This window comes from Pteronotus mesoamericanus, unplaced genomic scaffold, assembly GCF_021234165.1.
Source record: "Pteronotus mesoamericanus isolate MK-2021 breed Mesoamerican mustached bat unplaced genomic scaffold, CSHL_Meso_final scaffold_118, whole genome shotgun sequence".
In the NCBI taxonomy this organism is placed as follows: Eukaryota; Metazoa; Chordata; class Mammalia; order Chiroptera; family Mormoopidae; genus Pteronotus; species Pteronotus mesoamericanus.
The window spans coordinates 13,834,306-13,860,191 of NW_026555301.1; the positions used below are offsets into that span (position 1 = coordinate 13,834,306).

The 25,886-nt window shown below is 37.2% G+C and overlaps 1 protein-coding gene across 1 annotated transcript in view; it reads left to right on the forward strand.

Moving 5' to 3' along the window:
• The window catches only part of LAMA1 (laminin subunit alpha 1), a 175,129-nt gene that overhangs the window by 10,206 nt on the left and 139,037 nt on the right, over positions 1-25,886 (forward strand). Inside the window, exons 2-3 of the mRNA XM_054587387.1 lie at positions 18,252-18,422; positions 19,005-19,117. Of these exons, the coding sequence (XP_054443362.1) occupies positions 18,252-18,422; positions 19,005-19,117 (284 nt within the window). The remainder of the gene's footprint in view (positions 1-18,251; positions 18,423-19,004; positions 19,118-25,886) is intronic.

A 25,886-nucleotide genomic window follows, 5' to 3' on the forward strand; every position in this document is an offset into this window, starting at 1 on the left:
ATTAGTTGGATGAATGAATGAAAGTCCCAATGCAGACAAGCAACAGGGATGAGAAGGTGATCTAATGGCCATTATTTTGAGATCCAGAGAGACAGACAGTTGGCATGAGGAAGTCACTAAGCAGAGTGATAATCTGGAAACAGTGGGCAGGAAAAGAACAGGACGTCAGCTCCAGAAGGCTAGGGACCTTAGCAGGACACCCAGATAGTAATTGAGGACAGAGAACGAGGAAGAATACAGATGATCAAACTAGGGCAGAGGGTGGACAAATATTTTTGGAATGTCCTTAGCTCACATTCTAAATGTCAACACAGTGATCATTTACAGCCCAGCGGTGGAAAGAAGAATCACTCTCAGACAAGGTCCCAATGTGGAGAGAGAGGAACCACTGAATCTGGTAATGAGGAAGTAATTAATAACTTGAAGGGATTATTAATTTGTGTTTTTATCCATCTACCAGATCAGTACAAAGAAAAAATGGATTATGTTTTGTAATTAAAATATTGACTGATGCTGAATATTTAATGTAGGCTTCAAATTCAGATTATATTAAAAAAAAAACACCTTATTTCTAGATTTGGAACCAATGGCTTCTAGGCATTTCAAGCCAGCAATTCATTAACTCACATTCAGCAAGTATTTGTTAAGTTTCTAGAATATTCTATACACTGGTGACTAGTGGTCCTTGAACCCCATTGCTTATAGTCAAGTAAGCTTGAGAAGTGCCTAGAGAATCCTCCTAAGTAGGTTGATCGGTTTAGATCTGGGAGATATTTTTGTGTCTGAATGTCTCCTACACCAATATAACTCCATTTACAACTATAGAATACATCAATAAACAGAAGGAGAAATCTGATTCAACACTACATTTCTATTGCATGGGATTTTCTTTTATTTTAAAAAGTGTGACTTCAGACATGCGGGCATTTGTTTACTAGCTCTTATAGTTTCATAGAGAGTTTTTCTTTGTGTGCTTGTCTGTTTTTTTTTAAGGAACTGTTCCTGCTTGCCTTGGGAGGGCTTTGTTTAAGTAGGGGAAGAGCCGTTCTCCTCTGGACATTCTGGGCTAAGCCATCCTTGTCTTCTCAGGGAAGAACAAAGGCATACAGAGTTGATGTCACACATGGATTTTTGTTTGATAAATACCAGTTACTACTGAACGAGTTTATTCTCATCAGAAATATGAGCATAACATCTTCTATGTTGTTAGTGGTTTCCAATTGGTTGATTTAGTTTTAATTGTTATAGTTGACTAAATTAAGATGCACCTCATTTTATGTGGTCAAAAGAACCCTGAAAATTTATGCATCAAACAGTTTTATGAAAGAAATAATTTCAAATTCAATATTAAAATAATTCCAAAATGAAGGAATCAGCTAGTAAAGAAAATAGATGTCTCTTTGGTTTTTATCAACTGATCTAAACATAGCTTCAACCAAACACCAGCTTACATATTATACATTATTAACATACCTTAATTACCAATCAGGTCCAAAACCATATCCTATACATTTTTTCCCTATACATTTCATAGAGTTGAAACTTTTCTGCCCTTTGGATGTGCAGACTTCTCCTTTGACTCAGCAGCTGGCAATCGGCAACCCTCCTAAACCATTGTCTGGATACAGGACACTTTAGGGATCAGGTGGCTTCATCGTCCTTCAAAATGCAGGCTTCAGGCTGCATGATTTTGTATCCTGTGCATATAAGTGTAAGGAGAATCTCCAACAGGTTTTAACAGTTTTATTAGGTAAAATTTATGTACCATAAAGTTCTGTCAATTGGAAATGAATAGTTCAATGATTGTTTAGTAAATTTAGAGTGTTGTGCAGTCATCACCCAACCTGGTGGGGAAGATTTCCAGATTTCAAGTGTGCCCTCCGTCCCCACTCCCACTCTGACCCCAGCACCAAGCAATAATCTGCTTTCTGTACTTTTAGATTGATCTTTTCTGGAAATTTTAGCTGTATGGGCTCATACAGTATGTAGCCTTTTGTGTCTATCTTCTTTAACTTAACGTGATATTTTCTAGGATCATCTATACTGTAGCATGTATCTGTAGTTCGTTTCACTTTATGCTGAACGGTATTCAGTCATGAAGATACACCACATTTTGCTTATCCAGTCACCAGATGATGGACATTATGACTGTTATCATTTAGGACTATTAGAGTAATGCTATAAGCAATCACATACAAGTGTTTGTATAGAAATGTTTTCATTTCTTTTGAGCAAAATCCCTAGGAGTAGAATATGAATCATGTGTTAAATTTATATTACTTGTAAAAAGAAGTTATCAAACTCTTCTCCTAAGAGACTGCACCAATTTATAGTGTAAAATATAGCAGTGTCTGAAGATTCCAGTTTCTCCAAATCCTTACCAACACTACATATTGTCTCGTTCTGATCATAGACACTTCAGTGACTGTGAAGTCACTAAAATATTTTGTGCTTTAATTTGCATTTCCCTAATAATTAATGATATTGAGCATATTTCATATGCTTATTAGTTATTCATATATCCCCTTTACTAAAAAATCTAAGCATTTTATTCAATTTTTACTTTTTTTTGTCTTTGAGTATTGAGTTTAAGAGTTTTTCATATGACCCTGGCTGGGTAACTCAGTTGGTTAGAGCATCATCCTGCTTCGCCAAGATGGCAGATTTGACCTCTGGTCAGGACACATTCAAGAAGCAATTAATGAATACATAAATAAGTGGAACAACAAATAGATCTCTCTCTCTCTAAAATCAATAAATAAGATTTTTTTTAAAGTTCTGGATACATACCCTTTATCACAAATATGACTTGAAAATATTTTCTCTCAGTCTATGACTTGTCTTTTTATATTTTTTTATACTTCTTTTTTTTCCAGCTTTCTTTTCTTTTTTTTAAATACATTTGTCTCTGCCTCCCCCCCACCACTTTCCCTTGCCCCCTCTCTCCTTCCCTCCCTCAGCTCTTCCTCTTTGGTTTTGTCCATGAGTCCTTGCTATATGTTTCTTGACTTTCCCCTTTTTATATTCTTAATGGTGTGTTTGGAATGCCAAGCATTTTTTTATTGTCCATTTTATCAAATTTTTACTTTATGAATTTTTTTGGTGTCATATTTAAAAATTCTTTGCCTAACCTAAGATCACAATGATTTTATCCTATATTTTCTTCTAGAAGTTTTATCATTTAGCTTTTACATTTACATCTGTGATCCATATTGAGTTTACCGGCACTTCATGCATGGTAAATTCATTTATGGAAAAGACAGAATTGCCTTGGCATTTTGCCGAAAATCAATCAACCATAAATGTAACTGTATATTTCTGGATTCTCTATTTTGTTCCATTAATCCATATGTCTGTTCTTAAGCTAATATTCCACTGTCTGGATTTCTTCGGCTTTTGAAATAAATTTTAAAATAAGTAGTATAAGCAATTTGATTTCTTTTACTTTTTCTAAATTCATTTGACAGTTCCAGAACCTTTGCATTTCCATTAGTATTAACTTATCAGTTTCTACAACAAAAGCCAACTGGGATTTGGGATGGGAATTAGTTGAACCCATAGATTAGTTTGGGGAGAATTGCTGTCTAACAATATTGAATGTTCCTATCTATGAATAAGAAACATCTCTTCATTCATATTCCTTAATTTCTCTCAGAAATGTTTTGTCGTTTTCAGTGTATTGGTCTTGAATCTCTCCTGTTCAGTTTTCTCTTACGCATTTTACTCTTTCTCAGTAAAAAAGCCAGGGATATTTGAAGAGCGGATCTAGCCCTTCTCTGGCACTCCTGTCTCCAGGGTCTCCCTGTGAAGCGGGTGGGCCAGCTGTCATTAGCTTGCTTCTGCTGAGACCCCCGCCTCAGGAGCTTTCCCCATTCATTATCTAGAGTTTATGATTTTTATGACAACATTGCTGGGCACGTGTTTCTACTCTCTGCTCCAAATCAAGTCAGCTTTTGGCTCTAGCCATGTAGCTTAGTTGGGTAGAGCGTCATCCTGATACACCAAGGTTGCAGGTTTTATCCCCGGTCAGGACACATACAAAAAGCAACCAATGAATGAATGCATAAATAAGCGGAACAAGAAATCCATGTCTCTCTCCCCGCTGTCTCTCATTCTGTCTCTCTTCCTTCCTCTCTCTCTAAAATTAATAAATTAAAAAGTCAACTTTTGGGTCTTCTGTAGAGAAATTGCTGCTTTCACACTTGCTCTGCCTTGCTAATCTATGCTGATGAGCTGGAAGAGCATGGGACAGCCCTAGGAAGAGGGGCTGCTTCTTTCTGCTGGTCCAGCCTGAAACTCTGTTGCTTTTCATAAAGAAAACTTTCCCAGTTTGTCATTAGTCTTCTCTTGGTTTCAGAGTCCTGAAGTGGTTGTTTTTGAAAATTTTCTCCAGTTATGTAATTGTTATTTTAGGGGAGGGTTTTCAACCTCTTTACTCTGCTCTTGCCAAGAAGTTCCTGTGAAATATTTTAATTTATATAGACATCTTGACAACCAAGAATTTCTCTAGTGAGAATCCACTTCTCTTATTCATCATGCCATTAACCATCCACCAATTTTACTAATAACCCACTTCTGATATTCCCTTTGCAAATTAGTAAGTGCTGGTGTGGATGGAGAGTGCTGCGGCGGGTGCCCCTGGGATGCGGGCAGTCTTCCCGATCAGACTGCGCCTGACGGCCTCGGGAAGGTGCAGCACCGATTTTAGTGCTAGGTGCTTATGGGCAGTTTAACATGTGTAACATAAGCACACACACATGGGTGTGTATACACACGTGATACAACCATCTTTGCTGAAGTATCTTAATTTCATATACTGTACTAGTTATCGTTTGTTTAAATGGATGTTCATCTTGAGTCAAACTTCAGTGTATATCCTCAGTGTGAGTACTGGTCAGCACAATTGTAGTGAAGAACTGGAATTTGCAGTCCCTGCTTTCAAAAAAGGGCTCTGTTGGCAGTTTGGGAGTTTCAACCCAGAAGTTGAAAGAAGGACTGACGTTCATTCTCCTGTATGCAAATTAGGCCCTTAAACTTGCTGATTTCTTCGGGGTGAAAACAGCCTGTGTCTGGAGAAAACAGCAGGTAGAGCTCCATGCTAGGTGCTAACTGGGAATGAAGAACAAGAACAACTGGGGAAATGTAAGTATGGAAGGTACGACTTGAACTGAAAAAACTCACTGTTTGACAGCATATCAGTTGAAGATACGCAGTTTGCTTAAAGTGGTAACCGTGCATGTGAACTGCAATGGAGCGTGTAGTAAAGGCTGGCCGTTTTGTTTTAGTGGTTGTTCTCAAAGAAAGAGCGTTACAGAAGATGTATATAAATGTGATTTATTCGAGAGTAATCTATTGTGATCTGGCCTGGGTTCTGATTTCTTCATGACTGGTGTATGGAAATAAAGTACATTTTTTTCTGTCTATATTATCATAATAAAATATATTATAGTGAATAAGTTAAAAAATAAAAGGAATATAACATTAAAAATTTATTTTAATGAGAGAGAGAGAAATAGAGTCTGAAGGGCACTGCTGTGGTGATAAGCTGCAAGTCCTTGACCTTCCTCACCTCTCTCAAACTGTTTTTTTCATCAGAATGCGGAGACAGCCCACCTTCTCTGATGGCCCTGCTTTTGTTCTGAGAGGCTCTCTTGACAACTTTTTCCTCTCCATCTGTCACCTAGGTCTAGACCCTTTTCTGGAATCTCATATGCAAGGTCCTGAGGCAGCCAGGGAATAGGCGTCCTGCTCTCCTCTCTGACCGACCTCTCCCTACCTTGTGCAAAGCTCTCCCTGCACGCCCTCTGTGAATAGACGCCTGCAGGCCACCTAATTTCTGCTACATCAGACTGGTCAGAATACCAGTCACTGGCAGGACTTGGGCTTAAAGGGGTAGCCTCCTGTCGGAAATTAGATAATGCTATGTAAATGTCCTCCTTTTAACATTATATTAATACTGTTTCACATCTTTAAAAGTATATTTTCGATATGAATGAACCAGAACAATGACAGCATCATTTGAGTGGAACAGGGCTGAAAAATCAATCCACTGGTTTGTTTTAATAGATTTCCCTGTTGGATGCTCAGTCAACCTTGTTTATATGTAGTACGTTTAGTTTTGGAGCAGTTGAAGGTTTTTTCCTCTTTACAGTAAGCCAAAAACCTTTGTCCTGACTGAAGCACCACACTCCCTCTAAAAATAGCTGTCAAAAGTCTACAAGAATTGAATGCAGGATGGAAAGTCTGGAGTTCTAGTTAAATAGTGACAGAAAACTGCTGGAGGAAGCATGATCTCACTAATCAGGCTGATGATCTTTGTGCCAAGGTTTGGCTGAATTGGCCAACTCCAGAGTGTTAGAACTGGAAAAAACCAAGGGGTCATTTCATCTTTTGAACTCAAAGCAGCCACCCCAGGGAGATGCTTAGCCATGAAGCATCTCAGCTGCCCCCAGAGCAGCAGAATCAGAATCTGCATTTTAATGAGATCTCCAGGTGATTAGTATATATGAAGTTTGAGAAGCACCGCTCTAATTCTCAAATTCCTCCTTGCAAGCTTGAGCACAGAATGACATTCAAATATTTTGTGCATAGTTAAGTCACAGTTATTAAATTTGTGGTGGCTAATGGCCATCTTCCTGTCTTTAATAGTATAGCATTATTGATTGAACCTTAGATCATGTTAACATTTTTCATTAATACTATTCTCATATTGTAAATCTCTATCACCAGGAACTGTAGCATCTTTTGCACCTTTGCCAAGACTATGCTGTGCTTGTGGTGATTTTGGGAGGAAAGTAGAAGGTCCTGCATCTATGATTATTAAACTCATGTTAGTTTTATTTTGGCCACTGTTGAGGTTCTGCTAACTCCACAACCCAGTGTATTTATTTACTTGCCACACATATGATGCCTTTTTAGGATTTTAATCCTAAATTGGATTAATAATATTAAAGAAGGAAATGTTGGGCACATGAGATGAGAAACCCAAGTGTTTGCCCTGAACCCAATATATGTTATGTTGCACCTCTTTTTTTTGAGATGTCTTTTTCGGGAAGTATGCTTCTTTCCACTTTCCCCATGAGTATGCACCTGTTTGGTGAATGAGCTGCCTTCTGCATTCTAAGGAAATCAGTTCAGGTGGAGACCTCCAAGACAACTAGGAGAGACAGACAAGAGGAAAACTTATGAGTCTATAGCATGATGGAGGCCAAAAGAAGACATGTTTAAGAAAGAGAGAAAGGTCATTTTTGACAAAAGCCACTGTGTGGTCAAGTAAACTGAAGGTAAACTTCATGTTGGGTTTGACCAAATGGAAGTTAATAGAGACTTTGAAAAGCGCATTTTTAGTGATTTCAAAGGACAGAATTCCAACTGAAGTTGAGTGAAGAGCAAATGTGAGGCAAGGACTGGAGACAGTGAATATAATGCTTATGCATGTCCTTGACCTAGTAACAGCTTTATAAAAATAGGAAAACAACTATATTAAATGTATGTATCTATTAAGAGGCAACACAGTTTCAGAAAAAAAACAAGGATATTGGAACTGAGAAAATAAATTGTTATTTATCTCAGTGAGAATGGTACCAATTTAATTGAACTCTATGAACTTTTGATTGGCATATTTAGTTGTTAGTGTCTAAGGTGAAAGATACCTTAAGTGATTTCTTTGTTTGTAAAATGTCTCTAGATATGCAGTGGAATAAAAGGAGCAGTAATGGGTGGATCTGGCTACCTTGGGGTCCTGGTACTGCTGTTCAGTTAGATGTGGTGATGCTATACAGATTGTCAAATGATTTCATCAGAGGTGCGTGGACACTTGTGAGGACAGTGCTCTACTGAAGCTACCACTGGCCACTTCCACGGCCAGTAACATAACTTGAAGAGCTTGTGCAAAATGAAAATGTGGGACCCCTTGTTTAAATTTTGAAAAATTTCAAAGCAGTTTCAGCAGAGTATTAAACCAAGGGCAACAGTACTGGTCAAACACCCATGAAGCAGCCCTGGGCACATTCCAAAATGGAGATGTCAGAGTTTTAAAGAATAAGCAAGCAAAATCTATACAAGAGAGCGTGGAAGTGCAGAGGAAAGGGGAAGAAATAATTAAACCTTCCAGGGATTGTAGAAAAGCTGATGGTTTTCAGAAGTGTTTAGGCTGATTAAAAAAATGTTGAATTAATTGATGTTTTAGGGTATTTAAAAATGATGTAAATAGTACAGCCCTGGCCCGGTTGTTCAATTGGCTGGGGCATTGTCCTATACACCAAAAGTGGTGGATTCGATTCAGGTCAGGGTGCGTACCTAGTGGAAGGAAGATTTGATCCCCGGTCGGAGTACATATGGGAAGCAATGGATAGATGGCCCTCTCTCTCTCCCCGCTCTCTAAAAATCAATAGTAATATCCTTGAGTGAGGATTTAAAAAATTATATAAACAGTACAAATGTTATGAGTGATAGAATATCGTGAAACTCTAATTCAACAAGACTGGTGATATTCAGTTTAAAGTCTGTCCTTGCTTTTCCACTTTCCTTTAAGTGGAGTAGTGAAGTTCACTCTTGTAAGGATTTGGAATGAGTGAAGAAAAACAGTACCTTTCCAGGGTGATGGGGAGGATATAAAATTTAAACATACTTGTGAACTTTCAGGTGCTTTTGTGGTTTGTCTGTGTGCAATTATGATTTTGATCAGTCATTGCTCTTTAATAACAATTTAAATTTTTTGGCAACAAAAGCAGAAAACACTTTATGATGAATGAATTGTATTTTTCTATGCTGAATTAAAAGCTGCAGTATCATGGGATACAAGTATTAAACAAGCCTTTGTGGGAGGAGTGGGCGAATCCTGATAAGACGCTATTTTCTGCAGACAATATGTGTGCCTCGCTTATTCATAGGCTTGTTTATCTTAACAGTGAAAACCTCTGTTTTTGTCAAGGACACCTTGAGCCCATTGCTATGGAAATGGAACTCGAGCAAAATCCTGCTAAGGCCTTTCACTCACCACCCTCTTTGGTTTTTCTGAGATTAATCTTCTCTTCATTTTCCCATGTGAGAAAATAAAGATCAACTGTGTAAAAGGCCAAATGCTCAGGAATTTGGATCTGACTTTTTCCTCACTGTTTGTGTGGGGGTCTTTTTTTCTCTCCCTCTCCCCCAACCCTTTTTTCTCACTGTGCTGGAAAGGGCCTTGGAATCTCTAGAAAACTTTTCTTTTACTAGCAACCATCAATGATTAAATTGGTTTAGTCCAAAAACTGAGTTATTTGCTTTTAAGGGGGGTGGGAGGGAGGGCGTGAGAGGGCAGCCATTCTCCAGTTAGTGCTTCTGTCCTGCTGAAAGGGCTCCGCGCCTACAGGAGACTCAAGTCACCTTCATTTAAAACACTCCGAAGTGCTAGATTTTTCTTTATTTGAAAAATAGAATAATTAACTGGTACCATTTGGATAATTCTCACTGGAAACGAAAGCCCTGTTTGTTTCATAGTAAACAAACAAGACTTCTAGGTATTTCAACACTAGCTTTGATGTGTTATTATTTAAACACTGTAAGAATACTGGTATTTGATAAAGTTCACTTAGTAGGGATTAAAATGATATTTAATTTAATATGCATAACATAAAATAGAGTTTCTTTAAATGGTGTTCTCTCTTATGACAAAGTATTTGGCTCAGGTTTGTCACAGGAGAGGAGTAGAGGAGGAAGGAGCCACTATTTGTAAGGAGTTGCTACCAATTGCTGGTCAATCAGAAGTAAAAGTGATGCAGGCGTTCTGGGGGTCCGGGAACCCGAAGGTCAGCTACACATGGGAGTTGTTGGCTTTGCGCAAGAAACAATTCCGAGACGAGCCAGCATACAGTTTGAAGGGAGAGAGAATTTATTAGTGATGCAGTGAAACAGAGAGTGGGTCTTTCCACAGACAGAGCAGCCCCTCTTTTAAGGGTTTATTTATTTTTTTATTGATGCCATTTAATGGAAGAGGAAGACATTCAATAAGGGAGAGGAATATTCAGGATCTCTCCAGAAAAGGGATGAAGACTTCCCGGAAGAGCTCTATCGGCCATTTAGTGTCTTTATGTGGGCCTTCCGTTCCCATGACCGTGTTGTTTAGTATGTTAATGTATTACAATGTGCCTATAAGGAGTTTAGGGGTTACCACAAGGTGAAATTAGTCACCATGTTTGTCTTCCGCAGGTCCTAAGCCATAAATCTGTTGGGGGTTCATCTTACTATTTCCTTGGCAGTCTCTGTAGCCATTATTGGTTATAACCATTTTGCCACATACCCTATCTCAAAAGTAGGAAAACAGTTTAATTTATGCTTATATTTTAAACACACTTAACTTCATAATATACAGGTATATTTGTATTGTTTTCTGGGGGAAAGAAGTTTGAGTTAAGACAAATTTTGCCACAGCTTGTTAATGGACTCCAAAACATGTTTTAAGGGTTGGGGATGGGCTACTATAAGTAATTTCAATCTAAACCTTCCTCTGTCTTTGTCCTTTTCTCCTTTTATATGTGCTCACTATCGTCAGCATTTATAGGAAATGTTCAGGCAACCTGGATAATATTGAGGACTCATTTTTCATTTAGTTCTGCTGAGCTGGGGGCAACTGCTGCTCTACGCCCACCTGGTTAAGTCACTTTGAACCACACCTGAGCAAGATATTAACTCTTGGTGTGGGCTGAGTTCCTCCCAATCACCTTCACAGTCTACTGGAATCCAAAGGCCAGGAGCCTCCTGGAACTAGGTTCCTGCATTCAGAAGAGAAGGGGAAAGGGCGCTAACAGTCACCTGTACCATTAGCTCCTCACTCACTGCACCTTAACCATGCACCTTCCCTACCAGTGCTCTTGATCTTTTGGTGCCCTTTGGCAAAGCTCACAAACCTATTCTCAGCATGTTTTTAAATGCATAAAGATATATTATAAAGAAATCCAAATATACTGAAATGGAGTGCTACCCCTGCAGGCTAGCTTCCTGTCATTTTTTAGGTTACCTCTTCAAAAGTTACCTCCTCAGAGATGCCTTCCCATGTCAGCTTGTGGAACAATGAAAGAGGATTGTGAGCCCTAGCTGGTGTGGCTCAGTTGATTGGAGCATCATCCCATAACTGAAAGGTTGTGGGTTTGATTCCTTGTCGGCACATACGTAGGTTGCCAGTTTGATCCCCAGCCCTCGCGCATGTGATCTGTGGTCTGGGCGCATATGAGATGCAACCAATCGATGTTTCTCTCTCTCCCTTCCTCTCTTTAAAATCAATGAAAAAATATCCTCAGGTAATGGAAAAAAAAAAAAGATTGTGATTTACAAGTGTGCATCTAACTTACAGGGATTCAACTATAAACACAGTGTTGCAAAGACATCTAGAAAGAGTAATATTAGAAAAAAAAGCAAAGAGGGAGGTTGGGAAGGGGGACAAGTGCGGGTAGAGTAGAACTGGCAGTCCGGCCTTCTGTGCCTTGGGGGGGCATGAGGTGGGCCCAAGGTCTGCATTTCTGCCATGTCTCTCTCATGGTGCACATCGCTTGCCTGAGGGTGTTTCTTCTGATTAAAGGTAGATACTTGTATTACTCAATCGCCCTTAAATGCAAACCAACTACTTCATCCAAAATTTAATCAGAGAAACAGAGATTCAAATATATGAAATATAACCATAAAAGTTGAATTATACTTGAGGAAATTTGTGTTAGTGATATGCACTGGTAATATGAAAACAGTAATAGCAATTATTTATTGAGCCCTTAAGATACTATACTAGGTCTTTTACGCACATAATTTCATTTAAAGATCACAAAAATCCCTAGGCACTATGCTTTTCATTGCACAAATAGAGACTGACAGGTAAAGCCACTTAGCTGGAAAATGGTAGATGTGGAATTCATACTGGCAGCTGTCTAACTCAGAAGCCATTGCTCTTACTTCTTACCCAACACCACATTTCATAGGCACTAGTGATTCTATAAAATACCTGTTTTGAATGGATATTTCTATTTTAAGCCTGGAGACATATAGGTTAGGTATTCAACATGCCATATTAAATATAGAACTTTTACTGCTTTGAAAGAATTCCATGACACACACTTGTGTTGAAAAACAAAATTCAAATTTTTAAGATCTTATTGGTTTTATTCAGTGATTCATGAATCAGGCAGCATCCAATCTAACAAAAAGGAGCTTGGAGGAACGGAAAAAAATGGAAGACTTTTATAGGCAAAAGGGAGTGAGAACAATGAAGTTATACTGGGCAAGAAGATTGGTTATTGCAAGGTTACTTTGCTTAAAGGGGTGGCAAGGGTCTACCTGCAGATTACCTAACTAGTGCTGATCAGGCGATTCTTCAGTGACTGGTTTAAAAATTCCATTTCTGGAAGAGCCAGAAACCCTACTGTTTTGGTTTGGTAATGTAGGGCTTTATATGAGCAACTCCAATTTGGGCCTGTTGTTTTGTTTCTAACATTGAGGAGTAAGCAAGAGTCAAGGAAGAGCTATTGCCGTTAGCATAGATGGAAAGCAAAGCAGCCTCTGAGAGATCTCTGGCTTAGGATTATGGTTGTATGAAATATCAGTTGTTTCTCTTCTGTTCCTCTTCAGGTGGATATGCTGAAGAATGACTTCCATGTAAGCAAAAAAAATAATACCACCTTATATTTCTACTTGGTTATTTTATCCAAAAAGATCAAAGAATTACCAAATTAACTCTTTTTGCCATTCAGTGCATTCATTAAATGGAGAAAAGCTATTCTTATCTTATTTTTCAAATAGTGAGAGTGAGAATGGTGGGCAAATTAATCTGATAATTATAGTAAAATTCTAGACTCATAGCATCTGAAGAAAAAATGGACTCATAGCGGCACTCATTTAATAATTGAGGAACTAGAGGCCCGGAGAGACTGACTTGTCCAGATGTACTGTTGGTTAGTGGTGACACCAGGACGAGAGCGTGGATTTAGGCTCCTGGTTCTGTGCGTTTGCTGGTAATCCAGGAAAGTGAAAGAACATGTCTTCATTCATTTACTCATTTTTTTTCATTCAGGCCCCTGACATGGGGCATTCACATGGGCCCTAGGGCATAACAGGGCATAATTCTGCCCTGAAGGAACTCACATGTTAATCAGGAGTTGTTTATATTTTTTGAAGAAGGATAGTGAGGGGAGAAGAATTAGTGAGAGACTGGTTCCCAAGTTAATGATCTCTGTATAAATGGTAACTGCAGTGAGAGGGCATGCTGATTTAAAACAGGACAGAAGAAAACATTTATATTAGCCTGGAGTTCCAGAAAGACCTGGACTTAGCTTGAAGGATAATTAGGCAATGAATGAATATATGAAAAGTGCAAAGGGAAGGAGATTGAAATCGATTGAAGAGCAATGAGGATTTTAGACCTGCTCATGCCTGAGCACATGCCCTCATATTTCTCCTTGGGTTATGCCTGAGTTTCTTATTCTAGATTCTCTCCTCTAATCTATTTTTATGTATATTGCTGTGTTTTAAATATTATACTAATCAGAATCTGTGAGTAGATGTCTCTGTTTCCCCCCGGATTGTGAGAGCCTTCAGAGTAGAATAGCCCAGCTTCTTCGTCTTGGTGTCCCAGAGAGGTGCCTGGCATAGTGCTTTGCACATAACAGGTTCTCATTACAAATTTATTGAACTTAATCAAACTTTCTTACCTGCTTTCTATGACTCATAAGCCTGTGTTACTAAATATGAATTCATACATCCTCCTAAAATTCATGTCCTTAGAATACCTTAAGTATTATTAGAATACTTTAAAATTATGTTGTTAGAATACTTTGATAGTGTATCCTGTAATAGTATTAAATGCTTCTAGGAGCCCTGGCCGGTGTGGCTTAGTGGTTTGGGCATCGTCCAGCAAACTGAAGGGTTGCTGGTTCCATTCCAGGTCAGGCACATGCCTGGGCTGCAGGCCAGTCCCCCGGTTGTGGGTGTATAAGAAGCAGCCAACTGATGTTTCTCTCCAACATCGATGCCTCTCTCACTCCCTCTCTTCCTCCTTCCTTTCCCTTCCCTCTAAATAAATAAGTAAGTAAGTAAGTAAATAAATAAATAAATAAATAAAATATTTAATAAATAAATGAATGAATGAATGAATACCTCTAAGAATTCACTAAATAATGCCATCTGTAGCTGTTTGAGGTGCTGTTTTTATTGTTCAATCAGGTGACTACCATGTTTCAAAGGGTACAGGAAACAGGATAGTTTCTATCCAATACCAGTCTTCTCTAATCACTTCATAGATATTTACATGGTAAGTGGGTGAGATTAGGAAAGTGAGAAGTGGGTATATGGAGAAAAATAAAGAATTTGAATGTTTTTCAAAAATCACAAATTTGTCAATTCAGAAATCTTAAATTCCTGTTTCTTTTTTCAAATTTCTCCTTGGATTGAACAAGTAGCTTTGACTGTTTTTCAGAACAAAACTCCTGATACCAGAAGCTAATTTTATTATTTAGTCATAGAAAATATTTATAATCCTTAATTCCATTCTGAGAAAAAATGACCTGAAATATTGCCACATATCTTTTAAGAATTGCAAATCATTTTTCCCCTTAATACCACAATAATTATCAATTAGGTAAATACCATTTTGTAGAACTTGTTTTCTTCCAAAATAGACAACACCTCCTTAGAAAAAACTCATGCTTCTCTTACACACCAATGCATCAGAGCCCTGAACGATGAGCCCTGAATCGTTCCAGAAATATTGGTGAAGAAGTTGTTGCCATGAGCCTCCGGACTAGTCAGCATTGTAGATATTCTTTTTTTTTTTTAGGTGGTAAAAATATTTTATCCTGGGAAAAACCTCTGAAACCTCTAAAAATGAATTATTCAGCTATCTGGAAGTCTTTCAGCTGAAAGCTTTGGTAATTGTGTATAGTAGCATTTTTGTCAGCATTATGGCAACTTTTCACCTAGTAGTAATAAAGAAATTTCCAGCAGATTAACGTGCTCCTGAAATGTATTTAAGAAAACCGAATGTATTCAGGCTGTGAAGAAAAGATTTAAAAAAAAGCTACTGGTGAATGAGAAGGAATTTATTTCATGCTTGATGGAGTTTGGCATTATAAAGGCTTTAGCAACCAGTTAAATACAGGGATAGAAAAATGATTCCATTGTGTGACCTGAATGGGGGAAATGTACAAATTAGTATTACAGTAACACTAACTAAAGCAAATAATGTCTCTCAACAAAAATATATAGTCTAATTTATTAAGTGCATAGCTAAGTAATGGTAAAACTCTTGTCATGTGTACCCTGCTACAGCCCTCATTCTGCCTCTGATTTTTATGTGGAAAATCAAACGTTTGTTCTTGGTAGGTTCTTGATCCCAGTGCCCTTTCTCATGCTTTAATTTCCTAGCTTCCCTCCTACTTGAAGCTCATGTAGTTTCCCTTTAATTGAAATATTTTGGTTGTCTTTGAAATGATTCCTCAACCTGAGGGAATTTTTTAGAAAGTTCTTTTTAAAACATGTCTTCTCTAGTACATATTTCTCACTTTGATCCTCACACAGATGTGGTTATGTGCAACAAGGAATAATAATTTTTCTATAACTATGAAGAGTAAATGTAATAAGGAATAATTTAGTTTTTATTCAAATACTAGTCTATGTGAGAAGAAAGATAGATTTAGTGAGAGATAGCTGGGATATATTTTTGAAATTAATTATTTAAAGTTTTTTTCTACACAGCCATGCTAACAAAAGAATTTTTTTTTCTTTTATTAAAAGCCTATTTAGAATATCAACAAGGTAAGGAAATATGGCAGTTCTTTCAAACCTTTCTAGCACAAGAACTACCTGATGGTGATTAGTACAATTACGATATTATTCACCAAAATTATGTTAAGTTTACATTCATAGGGTTTGACCTCCTTTTCTCAGAGACTCAGAGCATGGCCCCCTGGGTACAGAGAGCATGGCGCCCTCAGGAGGCCCTGCCCCCTCCCCTCCACACCCCTGCAAATAACTCCGGCTCTCCAGGGTCGAAGGAGCCCTGGGCAGGAAGCGGGGAGTTCTCTTGATGTGGAGCAACTGGAAGGGGAGAATAAAGAAAAAGTGGCAACATTTGTTAAGTTAACTGGTAAAGTATTTGTGGATAGAGAAATGCATTGTTAAATCAGTTCCTGTGACCTTGGTTTCTTTTCCTCGCTTGACTAGCCTGTGAGAAGGGAATGGAGAGAGTTGTTTGTACTGCAAATCTAAATGTACACGTGTGATACACAGCCTGAAAAATATCATTTAGTTATTTGATAAAACACTGCAGTTTAAAACCATGTTAAATTTTCAATTGTTAACTCATAAGATACATTTGAACCAGATAAGTAGAATATTATGGTCATAAAGGATGGAGAAAAATAATATTTACCTCAGTATTAAACATAATAAATATCAGCTCCTGCCATATAAGTATCATTCCCAAGAATTGCATGTCACTTTAACAAGTAGATCATTTCATAAAGTGTAAATGTCTAACTACTGATTGATAAAAATAATAATTTGAAGAACTGCATAATTAAACATAAAGATTCATGTTTCCTCATAAAGCTTCTTTGATTAGAAAGAAACTCTTTTAAAGAAATATAATAAAAATGAAAAACTTTAAGTTAAAGATGAAAATATATATGACGTATTAAACATAGTATATGATGTGTCTATTATGCTTCAAAATTAATAATAATGCTCTAAAATAAAAATATTCAGTTACTATTTTCTACTGAGAAACTAAGGGCCTATGGACTTGAATGGGGTCATTCTACTATGATAGAACTACTAATAGATAGCTCTGTTTTATATGGAAAATGTTTGAAAGGCTACTTAATAAGTTATTTTTTAGATAGATAGGTAGATGCCTGGTAAGTTTTTTAGCGTAGCAACTCTTACAAAAATAACCATTTTTATTTTATAAATTAAATTATAATAAAGATCATTGAAAAGAGTAAGCGATACCTTAAAAAAATCAAAACTGAAGACATGAATTCCTTCTATATTACTAAAATTATATTGTGCTTTTAAAAATTTTGCTGGAAAAGGAATTCAGAAATAATATTTCCTCTATATTCTTTATAAAGAAAAAATGATCTCCTGTGATCTTTGAAGACCAAGTTCTAGTAACTTAGAGAAACTGCTCTTAGGTAAGGCCCCTCCCCTCCACACTCTGACTCCGTTCACGGTGCCCTTTCAGGCAGAATGCCTCTTCAAGATCATATGCACTGCACTTTCTGGACCTTTGTGGAATCACTCTGCTATTATCCTCTTTTATCAAGACAAAGTCAAATCTCTAAAGAACCTATTCGAGTTATTTTCCTGATAATCATCCAAAAATTGTTTTCTGAATAATTTGGACCAGCTTCTTAAAGATAAAATTCACTGGAGACAAAAGAACTGTATAAAGGCAAAGATTAATACTGAATTGATGAGAATTTTGAAACTATCTTAGATAATGATAGAAAAGATCTTGTAAATATTAGCAGAGGCAACTGAAACAAAGTGGATAGAAAATGGATGCCCTTCATTTGAATGAAAGGTGTTTGAATTTCACTGGCATATGCATGCCTTGGATCATCTGACACTTTTCTTAAAACCTATTTTCCTACCATTTTGTTATGGAACAGTTCCATCAGAAAAGTGGAAAGAACTGTACAGTGAACATTTACCTTCTTACTGAGATTCCACAATGAACATTTTAGTCTCTTTATCACCTGCCTGACCCTGTACCCGTCTCTATTTATCCATCAATCCAGCTTATTTTTTGATGCATTTCAACATGAGTTGATGGATAAAGTACACGTCACTCCTAAACTGTTCAGCATTTACATCAACGTTGTTTATGACTCTTCTTAATTGTTTTAGGTAAAATTCACACATAGTGGAACACACCGATCTACCAAATCTTACCCATTCTATGATTTTTCACAACTGCATCTGCCTGTACAATCCAAACCTTTATCAAGATATAGAACATAACATTACCCCAAAAAGTTCCCTTGTGTCCCTTTACAGTCAGTCCCACCCTCTACCACTACTGTTCAGGGTTTTTTTTTCTCATAGATGAGTTTTCCTTCTCCTAGAATTTCATATAACTGAAACCACTGTAAAACTACTTTTGTGTAAGACTTCCTTCACTCAGCACATAGACCTGTAGTCTCTTTTTGATCACCTGCAAAGTGATGCTCCGTAACATCCTTTGGACTTGAAGTGGCTGAACTGATTTGGTGAATTTTTACTTCCAGGCCTCTTTCCTGCCATTCTCAATCTTGCCAGCAATGCGCACATCATCACCAATGCCACCTGTGGTGAGAAGGGGCCTGAGATGTTCTGCAAACTTGTGGAGCACGTGCCCAGCCGACCTGTGCGGAACCCCCAGTGCCGGGTCTGTGATGGCAACAGTGCCAACCCCAAAGGCAAGTGTTGCTCCTTCTGTTTGGAAGTACCTGTGGGAATTTATACTTTTTGAAATGATTGTGAAGACTTTTATTAGGAAACCATGAACCATGTAATGTGTTCACCTTCACTGCTATTCACTTCCTCTAGCATACAGTTTAGAAGTTAAAACAATTCAGACCAAAAGTTGAAAAATACACATATTTTTAATTTCCTTCCTTCCTTTTTTATAATTTTTTAAATTACAGTTGACATGCAGTATTATATTAGTTTCAGCCACTATGAAAACAGTATGGAGGTTTATCACAAAATTAAAAATAGAACTATCATATGACCCAGAAATTCCACTTCTCATTATTGATCTGAAGAAATTCAAAACATTAATTTGAACAGGCATATGTCTATGTTCATTGCAGCATTATTTGCAGTAGTTATGATATGGAAGCAATCTTAGTGCTCATTGATAGACAAATGGATAAAGAAGATGTGGTACATATAAACAATGGAATATTAATTAGCCATAAAAAAGAAGAAATCTTGCTATTTGTGACAACATGGATGGACCTGGAGGGTATTATGTTGTTTCTATTTTCTTTTAACAGAACGTCATCCAATATCAAATGCTATAGATGGCACCAATAACTGGTGGCAAAGTCCCAGTATTCAAAATGGGCGAGAATATCACTGGATCACAATCACTCTGGACTTAAGACAGGTATGTAAGGCAAGAACTGCTGTTGCTGAAGAATGTGGGTTGCTGAGTTATAGTCTGATGATCTTTGGAAAGTCTGCCTTATTTCTTACCATGTTTACCTTCTGTCCTCATTGTTTTTCCACCAGGTGAAGTTAAGCAATATACAGAAGTAGTGCATGGTAACATTGTTTGACACATTTCTTATTCTCAGAAATCTTTTAGAAAAGGAGTGAAATTGTTTCCATGGGGTTTGATGTTCTTAGAAGCTGTGTCAGCAGGCACCCTAATTTGTTCAGGATCCTATGTCAGGCTGTGTGCTAGATTCGACAGACACACTGGGAGTGGTGTGGAGATACAAAATGTATGCATTTTCTGCCTGTCTAGCTTATTATCTTGCTATAATCACTGTACAAAGTTACTTTAGCAAATAAGGCTTGGAAACAAAAGGGTGTAGTGTTAAACCCCTTGAGCATGTCTCACCCTTGTCATGCTGTCTGTAAGGGCTGTGAGTAGAGTGGAGTTGTCCTCTACCTCAGAGGTCAAGTCTTCAGCTTGAGTTGGGAGAGGCAAGGTAAAATGGGCTCAGGCCACACTTGCATCCTCTTAATTTGCTTCAAGACTACATTGTAGAATGCAGAAAAATATGGTATGGGCTTTGTTTGCCTCCAAATTCCTGGGAATGAGAAAAAAAATTTTTGAATGAAAGGGAAGAAAAAGAAAGATGGCAGCTATTGTCACAATTTCTGGTTTCAGTTCTCAAGGCATAATACAAGGCATAATATTCTTATTTATGAAAATAATTTCTTTTGTTTTAGAACTCTTCAACATAATGTGAAAAATCATTTGAGACAAATAGTTGAAATGTGCACTAGAGCACTGAAATAGGAATTTTGGAGATTTAACATCAAATAATTATAATTCTTTGAATAAATGATAGTTTAAAAATGTGCAAGATTTTAAGAAGACAAGATACTACTACGTCTATTCATGTGCAAGGAACTTTTGATCTCTTTAAATAACAGTAAAGAAGGTAACAACCAACTTGTGTGGCTCAGGAGACATTTTTCCAAGTTTACGTTCATAGTATTGTGCAAATAAAATATCACTTCTGATGATTTTCAGCCATACGTCCTGAATTAATATGTCATGCATTAATATTTTCAAACTCACCTAAGAGAAAGGGAGAAGAACTTCCCTTTTTCCTCGGACTTGGTTTTATTTCAGTGGGAAGGATGATTCTATAGGAGATTTTGATTTTCCCATCACCTTTTCAATTTACTTTTCTTTTTTAAGGGAAAAAGTATAATTATTTTCATCATTAGAAGTGTAATATTCTATGAGTTTGGTCAAGGTAACAGCTGACCATTTTACATATAGACTTCAAATGCATTTTAGACTATCCTTTGGCAATATGCCATGCTTGACTTCATCTTGAAGGGAGCCTTTTGCTTTAAGTTGAACTGAATCAGCTTGAGAAATTCCACAGGGGAATCAGTTTTAGGTCTTTAAGGCATATTTCAAAAACAGGCATGTGCAGATGACCCTTGAACAATGTAGTGGTTAGGGGCATCAACCTCTGTGCAGTCAAAACTGTGCATATAACTCTTGACTTCAAAAAAACTTAACTACCCTCAGTATCCATGGGAGACTGGTTCTAGAGCTCCCATGGAAACCAAAGTCCGTGGATGCTCATTTGCTTTTATAAACTGGTGTAGAACAAGGTACACAGCTGGCCCTCTGCGTCTGCAGAGTCCTGACTATGGGTCGAAAACAGTATAGGAATTTATTGAATTCAAACCTATGCTGTCCAAGGATCAACTGTACATACAGTTATAGACGACGAGGTAATCTCTAGCACTTTTAGATGTTTCTAAATTAACATTATTGAAAATAATTAGTGCTCATTAATTTCTTTACTTTTTACACAATGTAAAATCTCTGCCATGCTTTCACTTGTTTAAAGATTTTTATTTATTTATTTTTAGAGAGAGTGGGGAAAGGAGGGAGAAATAGAGGGAAACATCCATGTGTGGTTGCCTCTTGAGCGCCCTCTGCTGGGGAACTGGCCCACAACCCAGGCATGTGCCCTGACTGGGAATTGAACCAGCAACCCTGTAGTTTGCAAGCTGGCACTCAATCCACTGAGCCACACCAGCCAGGGTTGCTGGCATTTGTTAAAAAAAGGGCATTATGTTTACATCTGAACAAACCTTTCTCAGATGTAGTTTTTTATTGAGCCTTTTTACTATGGATATTTTTGATAATGTAGAAAGTATATTACTATGGTATGCATATACCAACCCCTGCCTGAGGTTCAGAGATTTTTAAAAGTTGTTTTATGTTTGTTTTTTCATGCTGAACACTTTTCAAGTTAAATGCAGTCATTGTGACATTGTACCAATACAATATTTTTTGTATGTTCCAAAAATAGGACAGTTGTTCTGAATAGGCACCATGTCACTAGCACCTCTAACAAAACTGACAGTAATTTCTTAACTATTTCTACATCCATGTCCAGTTTTCCCAATTTATTCACCAATGTCTTTTATAGGTTTTTTTTTAAACCAGAATACAGTGAGAAACAGGCATTGCATCTGAATTTACCTCCAGATTTTTAAAAATAATACCCTTTGACTAGACTAGGCTAGTTGTCTTGCAGAATATCCCACATTCTGGGTTTGTTGGATTGTTTCATCATGGTTTTGTTAACATGTTCCTTATACCCTTTATTTCCTAGAAGCTAAAATCAGCTGGAAAGACTTGGTGAAATTCCAGTTAAAGGGCTATGTCTAGTGCATCCACGTGTAGTTGTCCCTCTCGTAATGAGGCCAGATTTGATTCCTATATAGGTATTGACAGCCAGATCTCTTCCTTATCAAGTTATCTCCTTTGTCTCCCACATTTCATCCTTGTTTCTTAGGTCTCGCTGGCACTCAGACTAGAGCACTGATACCCCTTCTGATGACTTTTTTCCACTGTTAAAGTATGTGTGTTTCCCTGTCAAACCAGCCGTTGACCAGCTACTAGTTCATTTCTAGATTATATATTCCACAAAGGCAGAGACTGTGGATGTGTCCTTCCTCTTCCTTCTCCTCTCCTTTCTTTTTCCTTTCTTTTCCTTCCCCTGTTAACGTTTATTGAGAGTTGCCTTGTTCACTCTTGCATGCCCAGGCATTGGCTGAGGTGAGGCACTGAGTGAAGAGCTGCAGTGTCAATAAATGCTTTTTCTTTTGCATTCCCTTCCTTTTTTTTTGTTTACCACCTGATTAAAAGATGATGATCAACACACTTTTCAACTACTTTGTTTCACTCCTATAAAAATATGAAATTAAGTATAGATTTCCAAAATAAAATTATAAACAGACCTGAACATAACTAGGAGACATAACAACTTCATGTTGTAAATGTGTTCATGTACTTTAATAAATATGTAAGATTCTGAGGTTTTATGATCAAATTAGTCACTTCCATTCTGTGTTGGCAAATGATGGAGACATTGATTCCATTCTCAATTCTCTAGTTGATCATGCTGTTGAAACTATGGCAGTTTTTAGCCTCTGTGTGTAATGTTTATCTACCCAAAAGATAAACTAAAAAAAAAGATAAAAAGTGGTGTTATCAGAAAGTTGATAAATATTGTGTGGTTTGTAATAAGATTTAACTACAGAGTGTTTGCTTTAGTAACATATTACAAGAGGAATGATTAGATTTATTTCTTCTTCAAAATAGTGCCTGCTATTCATTTCTTACATTGATTCACAGGATTTTAGAATTAACATTGTTAGATATTTAGTGATATCTTACTATGATAAAAATCTATGGGTATTGAATGAGTGTGGCATTTTTGTCTTAAGAAAAATAAAGCTGAAGGGTGTCTTTAACAATCATGAAACTAACATACATGTGGGTGGTCTCCAGTAATAAATTATTCCTTGTGCTTGCTTTGGTAGCTCATAGACTATAATAAACTACTCTTCACTGTCAGGTGACTTAAAAGCATTTTCTTTAGCATAACACTACACCACTAAAGTGAGTCAGGGAACTTTTCTGACAACTTAAGATTTTTAAGAAATTATTCTGATAGAGAGAACATGCACATCTGATGGATCTTGAATTGTATGATTGTAAATGTTCTTTTAGGCCCTGATAATTACATTAATATGTATAGCTATGGTGAAATTTCTTGATATAAAACCCCAAGGTTTTCCAATTTGAAACACACTACTTTAAAAGTTGATACATTGGGCAGATGACAAGATGCTCAACATATTTAATCATTAAGGAAATGAAAGCTAAAACCACAATGAGATAGCACTTTACGCTCTTATTAACATGTCCATAATAAAAAAATTCGAAACAGAAAATAAGAGATTGTGAGGATGTGGAGACGTTGCAACCCTTGTGCATTGCTGGTGGGAACGATGCAGTGCCGTGGCAATTCCTCACAAAGGTAAACATAGAATTTCAACTTCTAGGTATATTCTCAAAGAAATGGAAAGCAGGTATTCAAAGAGATGCAGGCACACCCACCTTTATAACAGCACTATTCACAATAGCTGAAAGGTGGAAGCAACGCAAGTGTCCCACAGTGAATGGATAAATGAAACATGATGTATACATAGAATGGAATATTATCCTGCCTTAAAAAGGAAGCAGAATTTCTTAAAAAGGAATCCGCAACACATGGATAAATCTTGAAAACATGCTAGGTGAAATAAGCCAGACTAAATGACAGATTTTGTATAATTCCACTTATATGAAGTGCTAGAATAGTCATACCCATAGAGACAGACATTGGACTGATAGTTGCCAGGGACAGTGGGGAGGAGGGTAAGGAGTTATTGTTTCATGGGCGCACAGTTTCAGTTTGGGAAGATGAAAAACTTCTGGAGGTCGACGATGGTGATGGGTGCATGACAATGTGAATTACTCAATGCCACTGAACTGTGCCCTTAAAACTGGCTAAAATAGTGATTTTTGTGTTACATATATTTTACCACAATTTTTAAAGGTTAATATACTATGAAATGCATGCTGTTATATATCAGCCAGGGTCAAATCAGGAAAGCAGAAAACTCATCAGGTATATCTAGTATGAGGAACTGGGTAAACAGTGTTGGAGAAATGGGAAAGGGGGTACCAAGGTAACTCAGAGACAGTAAAGTATGAGGAGGAAGTTACAGAGGTGACTGGGACTATTAGCACCTAGAGGCTTGGAGGAGAATGTCCCACTTCTGCGCTGTGAAAAGGAGGCTCATTTGGGGAGTGTTGGGAGTCTGGAGACTGCAGTCAAATGCTGTAGCCAGGGTGAAGGGCACCCACAGGAACAGCAGGTACACGGAGAGGAGCAATCCTTCTTCCAGCCTTTCAATTTCCTGCTAGCGCCTCCCCTCACAGTGTCCCAAAGCTGAGTATGCAAAGGTAGATTCACAGTTGCTTTGCAACCTGCACAAATACTGTCTTCTCAGTAGGCGAGCACTCATACCAGTGCAATGACATAAATATAGAGACACAGCTTTAAAATCCTGGAGCAGAACTTTGTTATAGACTTTTATTGCATATATATACAGACAGTGAATAGGGTTATATTGAATTTTTAGATGAACTTTGGAATGAAAATGCAAAATTTAGAATTCTTATGGTGAAATCATTGACAACTTTCTGATACATCGACTAGGTGTCCTTAGATCTCAGCTGAGAGACTGCCATAGGGTGACACCTTGGTGCTGTGACTTTAAGAAGGATGGTAATGGAGAATAAATGAGAGCAGTTCCATTTAGGTATGTATGTATATATGTATGTATGTATGTATGTATTATTATTATTATTACTTTGGGTTGTATGGTGTGGTGGAGATGTGTAAAGTGTAGTGGGGTGATACGCTTTTCTAAGTAGAATGCCATAGTATTAAGAGTGAAGGGTGGCTCCTAGTCCAGCACTTAACAAATCCTCAGGCTGAATAAATGTTTCCTTTCCTTCTGCCACGTTTGTAATCCACAAATGACTTTGAAGTCCCAAAGATCTTCAGATATGACCAAGGGAAACTTTTAACAAAACCTTGATAAAACCTAATTGAAGTTAACTAAGAAGTGCAATTAAGCAGATTTTGAGAAAATAAATTCATAAGTCAATTCTATTTTTTTCTGGTTAGAAAAGTAAAAGGAATTCATGGTAGAAAAATATGTAGAGGGTACATGTAAGTATGAAGAGGCAGAAAAATACTTACAGTTTCCTCACTTCATTCTGAAACAACCACTAATAATTTTGACATATTACTTTTAGACTTTTGCATGCATTTCTGTGTATTCAATAATGTTGCAGTATCATTTATTGTGGGCCAGACCTATGCTCAGCACTTGATCAGTGTTACGTTATTGAATCGTCATACTCACCCTAAGAATATGGTCCTATTATTATCTCCTTTCAACAAATGACAAAACTGAAACAGAGAGTTTAGGTAACTTGCTCAAGTATAATGACTTACTGAGATTCTAGAGTCTGGGCTCTGCCTGCATTACTGGGCGATATCATCTCTTCAGCTGACATATATGACATGTATGTTTGTATCCTGATGTTTTATTTAACATCATAGCATGAGCATTTCCAAATATAATTAAAACCCATTATTAATATTTTTTAAAGTTGCATCAATATTCTTCTATATGGCTTACTCATCATTTGCATAAGAATCCCCATATTGGACATTTTGGGGGTTTTTTGCTATGTGTGATAACTTGACAGTAAAAAAAGATTGACCTCATAAGTATGTCGATTAAGTAATGCAGTGAAT